The sequence below is a fragment of the Gallinula chloropus genome (genome assembly GCF_964237585.1).
Source record: "Gallinula chloropus genome assembly, chromosome: 14".
Lineage (NCBI taxonomy): Eukaryota > Metazoa > Chordata > Aves > Gruiformes > Rallidae > Gallinula > Gallinula chloropus.
The window spans coordinates 4,697,185-4,713,618 of NC_140099.1; the positions used below are offsets into that span (position 1 = coordinate 4,697,185).

Consider the following 16,434-nt stretch of genomic DNA (forward strand, 5'->3'; position numbering starts at 1 on the left):
GTAAACACAAACCCATCTTCACAGACTCTGCAGCTGCCAGCAGGAGAAAAAGCAACATGGAAGGAGCAGCAGTTGAGGTGATGGAGTCCAGGTGGCGAGGAAGTTCCTCTTCCAAATAGGAAGCTGACCTTCATGGGAGAGGCAGAAGGCAGACTCTTTCCTAAAAGGGACAAAGCATTTGCCACTTGAAATATTTTGCTTCCCCAATACTTCATCCCATTGAACGCATTCCTGTTGCTCTGTGGAAACATGAAGGGGATGGACACAGGCCCCAGGGCTTCATGGCTTTTGTAAAGGCTCAAAAAAGGGGGTGAAAATCCTGCAGTAAAAGTTGGAACAGTTCTTTAAAGCCAAGGCTGTTAAAAAAGGATCCATCTCCAAAGCCATGATGCCGGTGTCTTATGCTTACCTCTGTGTCATGAACATTCTGATCCATAGAGCAGGAAGGTGTTGGTAAGAATTACAGCAAAGCTGACGCGTGCCGCAGGTTGGAGAACACAGCAGCTCCTGGCAGTCACACTGAGAGCCAGGGAACCAGCGCAAGCTCAGTCCAGCACTGCGTTCTGCTGGTGATCCAAGCAGCAGTGTGTACTGCATGGATGAGTGCTGTGCTGAGACCGGGCTTGAAGGGGCTCCAAATTCCTACGAAATCAGAGCAAGGCTGTAAACCAAACAGGACACATTTTGAGAACACGCAAACAGAATGCCAGACTTAAGGGGGGACACTCAGCTGCACAGATCTGTGATCCAGAACAAGAGGCTGTAGCTCAGGGTTCTGCCAAAAAGGAATCCAAAGAGGGCTATGGAGTATCCTAATCGTGCCATACTGCAGTGGAACACCAGATGTGAGAGCGGGTGCAGTACGGCAGTGAGCAGGGGCTGCACAGTGAGCAGGGTCTGCACGGTGAGCAGGGTCTGCACGGTGAGCAGGGGCTGTACAGCGAGCAGGGGCTGCACGACAAGCAGGGGCTGCACGACAAGCAGGGGCTGCACAGCAGCAGGGACTGTACAGTGAGCAGGGGCTGTACAGCGAGCAGGGGCTGCACGACAAGCAGGGGCTGCACGACAAGCAGGGGCTGCACGGCACACTGCCTGCGGCAGCGGGGAACAGGACATTACAGCCTCAGAGCCCAACTCCAGACTCCCATGCACAAACAGGAACTGTGTTCATAACCAGTTCTGTTCCTCCATCTGGTACTATCCGGGATCTCTGCTGGAACACCAGGGCCAGCCACCAGCAAGGCTCTTCAGGGTGCCTGGGTACCAGATGGAGGGAACCAGGAGGGAGCAGGAAAAAAGGATCACAGCTCTCTTCAGTTTTCTTTCCCCCAACTAGTTTATTCGGGTTACAGAAGACAAAGAACAAGGGGAGAAATCAGGACCAACTTCAAACAGAAGACTTGCTGCAGAAAGTAATTCATGCTCTTGTGATCATACAGAAGACAAGTAGGAAGAAGCTTACAGTGAGGCAGAGAGGTTTCACAAGGTTTAGGAAACACCCCGAACTTTCCAACTGCTGCCAGAACAGCAAAGAACTGGAGCGAACTCCTTGATGAGTTCACGATACTCCTGGTATTGCAAGTTCAAAATCAGCTGAAGCATCTGGCAGGGGCAGTTCCTTCTGAGGGAGCTGAAACAGGCGCTCTCTAAAAGCCCTTTCAGGTCTGTTTCTGTGATTCTGTGTGTCCAGATCATGGCCAGGGTGATTTTAGGGCATCAGCACTGCTATTTACGCTCCCATGCACCAAATCACCACCTTCTCAAAGCTGCTTCCATCAATGTTCTGCAAGAATTTCATCCTGTACCTTATCAGTGTTACCCCATGAAGGCTGACAGGTATTTCCCTGCTGCTTCCCAATTCCACTACAGGGTTTGCCTATTTCTTTAAATCATTTATGGTGATGGAGCAAAAGAAGCAGCTAGTAGCCAAGTACACAGCACACAGTCCTGCAGTGAATTGTACCTGACACAAAAAGGTCTTAAAGGTGAGGATAAAGGTACAAACGTGCTCCCAAGTTACACACCACTGGGGGCTCTAAACCAGTCCTGGTGCAGTTATGGAGCGGAGCTGATTTAAACCGATTGTACAGGTTGAAGACAGACAGTTACCTACACCCTGCTCGATGTGTACCAGCAGCACTGCCACACTCAGGTGTGTGCTAATGACTGGTGGTAACGAACTAGACAAACAAGCCACTGGAGCGATGACCCAGACCCGTTTTTGGGGAGATCTGTAATATTACAAACCAACTGCCAAATTCTGTGCTAACCTGTGGCAAGGGTAAAAAAAAGTACTATGTTACTTGTGGGATTTGCACCTCCCTTCATCAAGCTCTCACTGTATTTGTGGAAGACTGGCTAGTGATGCAGACATAGGTTGCAAACAACCTATGCATGTGTATGTATATATATATATATATAAACCAACACATGGGTAGTGGAAGAAGGAACTAAAGTCCATGTGGACTTAAAATTCCTTCTCTCCACTAACTACACATGTTCACTTTGATCAGCAGGTCACACAGGTTGTTAATGTGACAGAACACATGCTGTTTGGTATAAATGCTCTCTGCTCCCAGAACAATGGCTTTGGGAAAAATCCTCCCTTCCAGCTTCACTAAAGCACACAGCTGGAGACTTACTGCAACTAGGGAAGGTCAGCTGAAGCCATGTACTGTAACAACTGCTAAAACTGAACTCAGTCCAATATAAAAACAGCTGGAATAATGAAGAAGAAATCATATAAATATCCATATGTACACTTTGGTTGTCAACTCTGCGGTTGACAGTACTACAGTGAGGTGTAACCTGACAGTGCAAGTCAACTGTCCAACTATTAAAGACAAAAATATAAAAACCCCACCCCAAAATGCACCAAGAATAGTTCACGATCAGAATTACGCTGCTCTTCCCCAAACCGGAGAAGAGGATTCCAGCACCTCCTGGCTCCTCGGCCACAAAGGCAACGGTGCCTCATGTGTTCCGGCAGCAAGAAACCAGCTCAGAGCTTCCTGCCCGCGGAAGGGTCTGGCCAGCACCCCATCTGTGTGCAAACTGGGTACGCTGGCTTGGCACTGCCATCCCACGCCCCTTCTGAGAGTAACATCTGAGCTGTAGTGTATAAACGCAGCACGAGCGTGTCACTCCCAATGTGCAGATGGAGAGTACGAAAGGGTAACGATAACAAAAAGCCCGTCAGACATCCTAGAACAAAGGGAGATGCAGAACTTCAGATGAATAAACGGGGTAGCCGAGAGGCGGGTCTGCAGCTTGCACCGTGAGGTTTCTCAGCAGCACTGGGTGTGCCTGGATGCTGTAACGTTCTTCATCGTCGTTGGTGGCGTAGAGCAGCTCCCAGGAGAGATTCGCCCACTGCCCTCGGACGGCCTCATCATTCAGCTTTCCCACTTGCACTAGCAGCTCCTGGAGGGTGAGGACTCGGCCAGTGTAAATCCCCTTTAAGAACAAACAGATCAAAATGCTAAGTAGGTTCTCCAGGCATTTTGGTAATAAAACCCTAAAGCAGCCTTTGGGGCTATACACCATGAATTCCATCCCTTTACAAACAGCAAACTATAAATCAGTCTCCTCTGTTCATTTCTTCCAGCTAGGAAGACAATCAGGAAATAACTGCTGCATCTGAAGAACAATGCTGTGATTTTCAACAACAGTGATGTCAGCTCCTCTCTAGTACAAACATAACCTCTGCACAGACAGCCTTCACGTTTTGGAACACAATTAAGAAGGGAAAAAAAAAATCAGTGGAAAAAATCCCCAAACTTTGACTTTGCTTACTAGTAATGCTGCTTCTTACCATGTTTGGGTCATGCCCCAGTGAAAAGAGGTATGGCTTTTCCTGAAGAACTGCTTGCTGCCACTCAAGATCTGATACCAGTCCAATGTACCAATCGTTTTCATATTCTTCCAGATAGTTAACCAGCTCTTTGAAATTCTCAGCTGGACCCAGGCTTGCTTTGTCAACCATAAGTTTAAAAGCGTATCTGAAAGGAGCAGAAAGCCACACAGTAAGTATTGCAGCAAAGGACAGGAGGAAGAAGGTCTCCTCAGGCTACAGAAGGTGGAAAGGGACCATCAAATGCTACCCAGCACAACCATCTTTGTAAGCTACTGCTGGTCAGCAGAGTCACTGGAAGTTGGTAGGAGGATGCTTCTAGCTCACCCAGATGTACCACACTGACTGAGCTTTCATTCCCCTCAGACACTGTTACTGCTGACCGATAATGGGGAGTGATGAACATCTAACTCCACCCCAATTCTCTTAGATAATGGGGGATAATGAGAATGGGTTGGGTCTTTCCCCACTTAGCACAGCAGATTTCCAGCACTGGAGGCAGCTGCTGTGAGGAAGGGTAGAAATGATACAGTTGTAACGTGAATTACTTTTAGTGAAGCGATACATACAGGTGTCTCTACAATTTTTATAATCTGAGGCAATATTTCTCTTTTACCTGAATGCTTTTAATGCAAGTTGGAATAGCTCTGGTTTGCCAGTTAGCCAGTCCAAACCAACAGACCACGGAATACCACCAGTGTAGGCTCTGAACACATGGCTTGGGGCAGGCACAGTGTTATCCAGTCCAAACAGGCCAAAACAACAGGACAATACTCCATGGATGTACAAGTCTTTCAAAGCTTTATCTTTTATAAGGTCTTCCAGTAAATCAGAAGGCTTTTCTTTCAGATGAAAAAAGTCCAGCTGACTCAAGATGAAGTGGTACCATTCTTCTGGAAACCTCTGCCTCATTTCACTGACTTTGGAAGCTGGCATCGGGGCTGTTCTCCATTCCTCAGGGATGCTCAATAGCTCTGAGTAAGAGCAACTAAATTCAACCCGAGGTAAAGCTTCTTGTTTCCCTTGGTCTACAGCAGGAAGCCCGAGCACAACGACTCTGTATAATTTCTCTTCTGGTGACATTTCTTGTGGGATGTCTTGGCTCTGTGTTTCTACAGATCCTGGAATAGACAGATGGACTTTTGGTGTAGTTCCCAGCTGCCCAGGTTCTTTTCTGCCTTTCGTTCTGCCACTGGGCTCAAGATCAAAAATGTCACTATCTTCAGTCCAGTCCTCAATGGTATCGACACTAAAGCTGTCTTCTTCTCTCAGAGGCCTGGCTCTCTCTGCTGCACAGCTATGCTGATCTGCTGGGAATGCCCCTTTTTTGTTCCTGTCTGCACTGCCTGGGCTTTCCCCTGTTTTTGACTTTTTATAGCAATACTGGACTAGCATCCATACCAGCACTTTAATGAAATCATCCTTCAGGTGCTTTAAATTCTCATGAGAGTCGATTATTCCAGATAACACATTTCTGGCATCGGAATACAGCCGCACAGGCAGAACAGTACATGGAGTCAGAATGTGTCCAAAATGGTGATTTGGAGAGAGAATCCTTGTGTGATCCTGATGTTCAAAGGCCATTTCAAAAATTTCATCAACTCTGTGAGCTTCAGCAGCGTGACAGGATGTTTCCTGCAATTCTAGCCCCTACAGCATAAATGAAAACAATTGTGCTTTAGTCTTGGCTGGTATGCATCCCTAAACACTAGTGAGCTGTTTGCTTGCAACAGACCTTTTCTGAACAAAGATATGTTCCATTTTCAGTATTTTCACAGCCAAACCTCTGTATCAAACGAGAGGTAACAGTAACAGCAAAGCTCTCACTACAGCACTGAGCACCCATCAAGGTCTTAACATAAACCTTTGCCCCATACAGATCTTCTGAGCCAGCTTATTAAAGATGTTGTGTCACAAGCAAGACAAAAGAAATCCTATTCTGCTAAGCATGTCAGTTGTGAGACTAGTTAATATAGCACTAGCTGTCACCTTGAAACAACTGACTGTGACATCAGGGAAATGAGTTACACTGCTGTAATGTTATGCAGTTAACCTCTGCATGATTTCAAAACACGGCTATGTCAGCAGGCAGTTACCTTGATGTTAACACCACAGTAAGTGAAGCCTTTTTCTAGCACCAGTATCCACATCAGCCTATCCTGACAACGGCACAGGTAATGTGATCCAGGCAGAGAGACACCTAGACAAGAGAGAGACAAAACCAAACCCGTGGTGTTACTCTGGCAGTGCACTGATGAAAGCATTCCCTGTGTGCCAACTGAGGCATTCAACTGCAAGCACAAAGTATTTCTGCATCAACATCAGTCAGTTAAAACTGGGTAACTAGTACCCCAAGATGGTAAGGAACTAGCTGCAAAGCTACATCTGGGAATTACAGAGCTGTCTTGGAAAAAAGCTGGGGAGAACTGGGAAACCCTCACAGAACTGTAGGACTACAACATTCATACTAGACCAGGGTTAAGCAACCCCACCCTCAGCTCCCGCTGTAATCCTGACTTTCAGGATTAAAGATGATCTTTGGCTGCACTTCCAAGTGCACAACTTCACACTGGAGATCTTCCCTGGAGATCTAAAATTCTTATGACTGCCAAAGTCATTAAAGAATCATCAGCTGGCACAAAGAGTATCTTAATGGCCCTATTTCCTGGTGAAGTTTATTTGTTATGAGAGAAAGAAAAAGAAATCTAACACAATAAGATTTGGTACTTACACTACCAGTTCCTAAACTGACTTGTCTCTATTCCAGAATTGTAAAAAATGCCCCTTAGGATGCAAAATCCAGAGTGCAAATGATTCTGCTCAAGTGTCTAGCCTACCAATGACATAACATCACACTCATTTTACAGATACATAAAAAGAGAAAGATCTAAATTTTCAAGAGCACCTGCTCATCCTTAAGCATTTGTGAATCAGTATCCCACACTTCAAACACTAACAGTACACAGTGGAAATCATCTGCAGTCTTTTTGAAATACCTCTCTGTGTTGGGAGGGAGGGAAGAAACCTGAGTGCACTGTATTAAATTTGACATCACCGAAAATACAGCCACAAAAAATAAACTGGAATTTGAAAATCAAGTCCTGGGCAACTTCAGATCAAGCATCAAAGTAATTAGCACTTAAAAAATCCCACAATCTGGCTATCACTGTAATAATTAGGTGACATGTCCAAAGAAAAATGGCACTCTTTGTCTCTTCTACCTGTATCAGTAAGAAATGCAATGCCAAACTTCCTAGCACTGGCAGTTACAGTTCTTTTAACTTGCAGCCTGCTGTAAACTTCTCCAATACAATGGTACTGCTCTTCAGCATGACATTTGCTGCCAGTCTGTGACCTGCTTCTGCTCTCACTCATGTCCAAGTGATCACTCACTTGCACAGAGAATTTTAGTTTTGGAGTGTTGTAAGATGAAATCAGTGAAACCAACCATTAAGCTGTAGTTAAAATTTCAGTAACCTTTTCTATCCCACTGAGCTAATGAAGTGCATTTTCTTGCTAACATTTTGAAAAGATTTTAATTCTTTTCTTCAAGCTGTTAAAGCTACTAAACCTCCTTTACATAGGAAAGAAACTATGGTTTTAAATTAAAATAGAGACACACAAAGTGGTACCTCTTCATTTTGAACTCATCCGAGAACACCAGATTTTTTTCTTGCTTGAAAACATTCATTCACAGATTTTCCCATTAAAGAGGAGACTATTCCCCCCCCTCAAGACTAGAGTTTTAAATTATTTATCTCAAGGCATACATGCCACCACAGTCATGATGGCAGTGGGGAAATTCGTATGTATGTAGGTATGTATGTGTGTGTATTTAAAATATAAGTAAATAATGTATAGATATAAAATAGAACAGACATGTAACAGATAGATATAAATGCATATTACATAATAAAAATCTATCACATATATAAAAAACATACATAGGCTGATGCAGTAGACAAACTGAGGCACCTCTCTTCTATACAGCAAAAAAAGCTTCCTGGTTTTATTTTTTAATAGCTCTCTCCACACCAGAATTCTAAGTGCTGCAAATGTTGCCTAGTAGAGCCCTTTCACACAGTCTTTTCAAGTGTGATGAAGGTTAACTTCCACTGTCTTTAAATATCCATACACATTTTCTAGTCATAAGCCCATTTTCTGAGAGGCTTATAAAATTATTTGGCTCTTGTCTAAGGGCAACAATCTTTTTGATAATTAACAAAGACTGCTTCTCAAGAAAATGAGCTCCCAATTTTATCAGTTATCTTGTCTCCAGGTGGGAGAAAGGCAGTGTTTCTTCACCCCTGGTTTCTATGATTCTGTGACATGCACATCACAGTGTCTTTCACAGGTTGTAAGACCACAAGTGCTGTCACAACCCATGTAACTGCCTGCACAACACGGGAGGTTAAGTCTTATCAACTGGTTCTGTTCTCAATCATTAGGCTATGTTTTATTTTACACTCAGTCCTTAACCACCTTGCCTAATTAACAGAGGCAAATTAGCAAAGTTGTCTTCTGGCTCCCGAATAATGGGAGCGATGTGGAGAAAGCCACACATACACACCCACAGCCAGCAGTCTGACACACCTCCTTCTCTCCACTCTCTGTCAAGAGAGCCACTCAATTTACTGCCTCCAATTAGGGCAGATGAACTTGTACCATCAGTTTTTCTTCAGCAGAAAAAGATCAGAGTAATGCTGTCACATCACCATTTAGTTTCTCCTTAAAGACACCAAACCAGAATGATTTTCTTACAAGAATGCAACAAATAGAGATGTAGAGAGAGGAGACAAGTAATCACTTCGACTGAACAACCTGTGAATACCAGATTTAACCTACGCTGTGAAACGTGGCTTAAATCAGATGCTACGAGTCTCCTGTTCTCCAGCAAAAGGTTTCCTAAAATATTTAGCTACATTCAGCAGTGTACCTACCTAGGCTACCGGCTGCCAGTGCAGACTGCAAAGCAACAGCCAGACTTGGAACCATCTGCTGGTAGTAGACGGTATCGGAGCAAACACAGGCTGCAGCGCCCACAGGTCCCGGCCAGCTTCGGACAGGCCTGGGAAACCCGATCAGGAACACGGGCAGGGTGAAGAGGGGCAGCAGGGGAGAGGAGAGGAGCGCAGAGACGGCGATGAAGGTCAGCAGGATGGGGAAGAAGATGACATTGAGGGCGATTAAGCTGGCAGTAGATTTGCGGCGCTGTTTCTTCTCTGTCCACGAGGTCAGGAGAATGGCTATGGCAAACTGCAGCTTGGAGAGGAACTGGAGCAGCCGATCCCGCAGGATACCAACCTGCAAGACACACACCAGTGCGTTTACTTCTATCCTGCACAGTATCACGTTCAGCACTGCAAAAGCTGCCTTATCTATGGGGGTTTTAAAAAAATTAAGCACAATTATCATTGAGTGGTGTTAAGAGTGTCTATCTTAGTACACAGTTTTCTGGTTTCTGCTCATAAGGTTCCGGACTCTGTAGCTCTCTAACAGGGGAGGGCAAGGAAACAAAGACTTTAAGTAAGAACTACCTGCTTACAAGGGCCCTGGGCAACCTTGTGTAGCTCCAGGCCTGGAGGTTGGTGTCCCTGCTTGTGGCAGGGGGGTTGGAGGTCTGTAATCCTTGGGGTTCCTTCCAACCCAGCCCATTCTATGATTCTATGATTCTACACTCATGCTACGACAATTACCAGCAAGAGTCTGATTCCTGTATCAAGGCTCCTGTTCCACCAGAGGTCTGGGCTGAACACCAACATCTGTGCTACTGACACAACCACTATGTCCAGTAGAGCATTTTCTGTATTCTGCCAGACCTAAAACACAGGGATGTTAGATGTACATTTTTAAAAAGTACGTATTAATCTCTGCTTTCATGACCTGGAATATTTCTTCCAAGTCACCTTATTACTTAAATCATGTAGAAGAGAATTTCTTAGGCTAACGTATTTAAAATTCAAATTACCATCCTAAATATTCTTGTGAATCCAATGCAAACAGACACAGAATGAAGGTTTTGTAGCGAACGGTCTAGTGACAGGAATGCTATCATAGCAAACGGAGACACTGTAATCAAGATAAAAGAATCATTGATTTCCTTTCAAAAACATAATTAAAGTCTACAGAGGTAAGCAGTCTTATTGCAGAATGGAAATCTTGGTGTAAAAAGAGAACTCTTCCCTTCATTATCACAAATTCCTCTTTGCATTACACTTAGGATAACAAAGGCAGATTTGCACTAATGGCCAAGATGACCAACATTTATCTTGAGGCTTAGTTGTTACTTGTTACTTTTTTATTGTTTCCCCAAAGAAAGGGAATACTCAAATAAGTAAAAATACACGTGAGAATAGCACTCATCAAGCCACTTCCCCAAACTGATGCTTCTTTATAAATTTAGATCAAATTTTGGTTACCCTAAAGGAGATACATTTGTCCCTAAGCTACCAGAACAGAGGCTGTTCCCTTTACTAGTAAGAACCAACTACTCAGTCAGCTGGAAGACTCTCAACTCGCTTTTGTTTCCAAGTACCTTTTAAAAATTCTACAAGAGCCATGTTTTCAAAAGTGAGCACTGATGTTATAACTAAAATCCTTTAAAAGGCTTTCTGAGCTGGAGTTTTTAAAAGCTCAACTTTTAAACTTTACCCCTTAAAAAAAGAAAGAAATAGAAATCACTTATCACTATTCTGAACCAATCATTTTGACCTCAACGCACAATTTAGCAAAACATCAACAAATATTTCCATCTACTTGGGTTATCTTAGTTCATTTATTGAATCTTGCACATACAGTAATTCCAGCTTCCTACAAGCATCATCTAACAAACAACAAACAGTGCGTATTCCTACCTAGTGTTAGTAAAATCCTCCTGACAACACCAACTTTCATTAGCCTTCTTTGCTTCTCCATGAGCACAGGCACAGTCCTGACATCCTTTGGATAAAAGGGGTTTCGGAAGACTCCAAACAAGTACACTCTCTGAATCTCTCTAAGGATCCACATAATTGTAAGCAACATGATCAGAATGTAACTCGCTACAGTCTGAGGACTGGCTTTGGAAAATGATGAGAGGCCTGCGAACCGGTGCAGCAGGCTAGCTTCTATGAGAGCAAACGTCAGCACAGTCACATAAAAAAGCAATTCCCTCCACCCACATTGTATTCTAAGACCTCTGTGCACATTTCTAGATTTGCTGGAGTCTAAATGGCTGATCATGGTGTGTTTGAAGGCAAAGCCAATCTCGCTTAGGTTAAGACTCAGTATGAACCCAAATCCAGTCATGAAGAGGATCACACCGAGAGTGCTGGGAATGAAATACGATGCTATTGCTGTTCCAGCAGAAATGAGAAACATTACTAACAACCTGTGAAGGAGAAAATAAAAAAGATTTGCTTGAAAAGAAAAAGGTTATAAACAACACTGATACATTTTTACGATTATATAAACAACATTTACTTTGTGTTACTTGACATAGGTGAACCTCCCAGGCCAAACTCCAACAGCTGTTCCATTCCCCACAGAAAAAGCGCGTCAAGCGGGGGCAGAACTCCCATTGCCCATAAGAACGGCAGAAAAAGAAATATGATGTGCAAAATCTGGTTTGTCTGTTCTAGAATGGCTGTGTTGACAGCAAACCTGGATAAAAGAAGAAATGTATTTGACTTCTGTGAAAGGAAAAGATAACTGATGTGTGGGAAGACTTTTTGTTTAACTATTACAGCAAATCCACAGGTATAAACATTACATATTCAATCTACAAAACCTCAACTAGGATCTTTTAAAAGGACAGATGAGGACATACATTTATGCTGGAGGCAATAATACACTAATTAGAACATCAGAAAACAGGCTAATTTTTCATTCAAAAGATTCAAAGCCTTCGGATTACACAGATGAATCAAGTGATGCAAGTATCCTAATTGTTTTGATACTGTTGTGATAATACACTCAAGTAATACTTGTGCAGTAAGGAAGGTCCAAAGGCTCTAAGACCTCAACTGTTTAACAAAAAAGCAGAGTATTTTTTCAGAATCACAAAAGTGAAACTTTATGCAAGCCCTAGAACCATGATGTAAGCCTTAACACTGAAGAACTGGCAAGCTGCCTGTACACCAAGAGATAAATGCTCTTCAGGAATATAAAATACTCTTTCCCATATAAAAGCATAAAAATTTTCCTGTAAAAATGCTAAGATCAGTATTGGAAATTGCATAAATTCTAAGCCGTATGTAGCTCATCAGCTAGCTAATTAAGTTAAAGGTGGACTGCTAAGATATTTGGTTTCTCTGTCCTTCTTACTAAATTGGTGAGCTTCAAAGGAATTTTGTCAGGGATTTAATGAATGTCTGAATTTTCCCCTCAGAAAATTAAATAGAAGAATTTGGGGTTCAAGGGCACAAGTATAATTTTCGTATCATAACTGAAGAGACAACTAGGGTAAATCACCAACAGTGACATCTCCAAGTGCAAAACTTGTACAAATAAACATCCTTTTTTTTTAATGCATTTGAAGAACCCCAACCATAATATATGTACATGTGAAAAAGTTATATAAATATCACCTGACAGGGAGAGAGAATGCATAGAATAAATCTAAAAGCACTCTGTTTAAGAGATTCTACAAATACTTTAGCTAAGACACTCATCTGAAAGGTGGAAACACTGAAGTCTCCCATTTGTAGGCTGACAGTTCTTTCATATTACAAAACCATTTCAAATACCAAGTTCAAAAATCCATATGAGAGAGTGACAGCAACATTCACATTTGCTTATCTACTCATTAAAACAAGAATTATGGTCCTTTTTTTGCCTGCAATTTATAAACCTCTGTAACCACTTTAAAGAGATTAAATTAGAAAATATTCCAGCATGAAATCTAGATCTAAACCCAGCGCAGCTGAATTTTGCGGTGGTTTGACCTATGGCTCCAGATCAGGCACATGTTCTTCAAATACATACCCTTTAGAAGGATGTTGATGCAAAAACACTGAAATTGACACTAGAATATGATTTTAGCAGTCCCTTACATAGAAACTGCTCTTCTTAGTTTATGTGGATTGCTATAAAAATTTAACAACCACCTTTTATGTACAGTGCAGAGCATCAGTTTTTACCATACACTCTTCTCTTTGGAGTTCTTACAGTTGATTAAAATCTCTAATTTTTCTAAGAAGAAAAAAAAATCATCTTTCTCATCAAAAATATAAAGAATAACCACCCCTTTTATTAGCCAAACGCTGTATTAGGTTTACCTGTGTGCAAGATCCACTGCAATAAAGAGAAAAATATAGAAAGGTCTCATCAGAGCAGTGATTTCGTAAGTATCCAGTGCTTGGAAAGTAGCTGTTTCGGTAGCTGTGTTTATGATTAACGAATACTCTCCTATACATATCGTCACCCAGCCAAATACAAAGATCATAACAGTTCCTCCAATGTTGCTATACAGCAAGGTTATTCTGTTTGGCAGCAAATACCAAGTTCCCAGCCCACACAATACCCCTGCCAGAAGGGAATGAAATACAGTGTTGATTATATACTTCTTGCCAGGAATAATAAATTTTACTGTCTCTGAACCTACACAGCTGGAAAATTCAAACTCATCTTCATCTGTTAGGGTATTCTGAATTTGCATTCTTTCTACTCTCACTGTTTTCTGTTTTGCATATAGGTTTGTCATCTGAAGAATAAGCGCAGTAACAAACATCAGTCCTCCTGAAAGTGCTGCAGTATAATAGTCTTTCATAATGCCTAATTGGTAGAGAAGTGTTCCTACTCCTCCCAAAACCCATGGTGTCAAGAAAAGAATAATCTGGTTCACATATATGTAAGGAGGGGCACAATAGCCTAATTTAAACCGGGGACCTCCCAGCACAGTCTGTGGAAAGCGCTTCAAGAAGAACTCCTGTTTGTAATCATTCAGCAGAGGTACATCTGGACCCATTCTTATCATTCAGGAATGCTGGATGAATGTCATTTTTCCTGTAAGAGAACAGAAAGAAAAAGAGAGAAACATTACTGAACCTGGAACTCGGAACTTAACCAGGGAAATTCTTTTGTTCTATCTTCATGTATCAATTCTGACATTAATATTAGTAGACATCATCCTAAAGCACCCACAGAATCTGCTAGAATACAACTAAGCAAACACCTAAAATGGAAAACTACTATTTTAAAATGAAGAATACATTCGTGATCTGAAGCTTTGGGTGTTAAATAAAACATACAACGTGTTCTTGGGATATGATAAAACTAACTCATCCCCACAACTGAACACCTTCCTAAAACTGCATTTTTTCCCACGGGCTCTGATTCCAATCACATCTTGCCACAGACCTCTAATTCCGATTAATCCTGACAAGATTCTCCACATACAAAGAGAGGAGTCAGTAATTTCAGTGAACAGCCTGAGACGCTCAAGGATACAGTCACACCAAGGCCCCTGTAAAAATCAAAGCCTTATGAAATAAGCTAACTGTAAAAAACCCTGTTTTCCACATCAGCATTTTTTATTGCCCTCCTACACAGCCTAGTTGCAGAACAGGATCTCACTGTACTAAGCACCGTCACAAGACGTAAAATCAACAGTTCACTTTCTGCTTCCTAAAAACATATATACAAAAAATTAAAATAAAATAAACACAATACTTGTGATTTGTAGAAGAATCGGTGCATATTCTTCCATATGTCAATGGAGAAAGCTAAAAAAAAAAAAAAGAAATAAAGATACCTGTAAATATTTACAATGAATCATCAATAGAAAACAGATACAAATACTCATTTAGAGAAGATCAGGCAACATAGAAATAATGAACTTACAATGGTAATTATGACAGTCAAATATAATTTTATGCTACTAGTCACAAAAACAAGAATCCCTGAGTGGCAGGTAGAAATATTCCAGCTTTTAACCACTGGACCCCACAGGCTCTGTAACTACTCTCCATCTGGGATGTGGAATTGTTATTATTGGAGTAAAAACTCCGCTTTGAATTGTTGCACACAGAATACTGAACATGGAATCCTGAAAACATAGAGGTTTTCTGGTTATGCTATTTCAAGCCCTTAAAGGTTTCTTAAGGGAAGGAGAAGGCAGTAGTCAGTCTTAATGGAAAAGACACATGTTGACAATGGAGAGAGGAATTCATTGCAGTCGGCTCAGGAATTTGAAAATATTACAGGGACACACCCAACTAAAGCCAAATTTCAACTGTAATTAGGCAAGAAATAAATCACCATTTGGCCAATCCCGTTTAGAAAAAGAAATACTGTTTAGAGGGCTACACAGGCATGAAACTAAGTTGCTGCAAAAGTTACATGCTGTAGAAGATTTGTATGAACATCAACAATGTAAGTGGAGATTTAAAAGAAACAGGAAACCAAAAGGTGCATAGTTTTCCTTGAAAAACAGTTTTCATGCCCTAAGAAGGGCTATTTTTGTTTCAAGTTCTAGCCTGCATTTGTGTTTGTCAGTTTATATTGGTAACAAAATGTTAACAAAACATTCCTCTTTGAGTTTCTGTGTAAACAATAGACATCTTTGTGTGAGACACAAAAATCTACGCCGCACATAAACAATATCATTCTACTTGGCTATACTCCAAAGTGAGGCAGAAAAAGATGTGAATTTATTTATAAATGAAAATCCCAAGACCTCAGCTCACTAACTGTGGAAATCATACCCTCGACTCTCTTCCTGGCTTCCAAATCCTCAGGTAGCACATTAGGACTTCAAAGAAGCGCTCACGCCTGCCTCGTTATTTCTGTGCAAAGCCCTAGCAACAAGACCCTACGCAATAGTGAGTGTTTACAGGACCTGGCTCTGATATACATTCCTAACATACAGGCCTGGCCTGACTTTGACAACTTGCCTGGTTACCCAAACAATCCGCACCACAACAGTTTGTCATCACCAGCAGGGATCCACACGACTTACAGACTATCATAACAAGGATGGTAAAAAAGGACTTTTAACACCATAAAGCCATTTAACACGTTCCCCCACCCCAACATTCTCTCAATGTCCTTAATACCAAAAGAATCAAAGCTCACATTTAGGCAGAACCTCACAAGAGGACATGCCTTTTTGTCTAAATGAACATCATCTCTCATGGCCACTGATGGTGGATCAGCTCAGTGCGGTTTGGGTCTATTTCAAGCAGATTAGAGAACAACATGTGTATAGATCTCAGCCATCTAAGCTGCTCAATCACATAAGGCTTAAAAATACTTACCCCGGTGGTCTTCCAATCTTTTTATGTGAGACTAAGTAATGCTTATAACCCACCTGCTAGCACAGGAGAGCCGAACGCCAGTGCGGGCACCCTCTGCCCAGGCAAATCCACAGGCACAAACCCACACCGCCCACCCCTGTGCCCACACACCCGCACCTGTCCTCCACGGCCGGAGATGCAGCTGCGCTGCAGGCCAGCTCCCAAACTCGGGAGCCAGGGGTGCAGGCTGGGGCCCTGCCCTCAGCAGCGCCTTTCCTCCCGCACTGAGAGCGGGGCGGCAGCTTTGAGGCCAACACGTTCCATGCGGTTACGGGCCGGGACCACGCTGGAAGGGATGCGGCCCCT

The 16,434-nt window shown here is 42.4% G+C and overlaps 1 protein-coding gene across 1 annotated transcript; it reads right to left on the bottom strand.

The window, feature by feature from the left end:
* Positions 1–3,204: 3,204 nt before the first annotated feature.
* Positions 3,205–13,799, bottom strand: PCNX4 (pecanex 4; the record flags this gene model as incomplete). The annotated part of the gene is made up of 10 exons (XM_084270763.1): positions 3,205–3,456; positions 3,815–4,001; positions 4,470–5,503; positions 5,950–6,053; positions 8,794–9,157; positions 9,550–9,672; positions 9,822–9,922; positions 10,708–11,222; positions 11,315–11,494; positions 13,111–13,799. 10 exons carry the CDS (start codon positions 13,797–13,799, stop codon positions 3,205–3,207), a joined length of 3,549 nt encoding a protein of 1,182 aa, XP_084126889.1.
* Between the last annotated feature and the right edge of the window lie 2,635 nt (positions 13,800–16,434).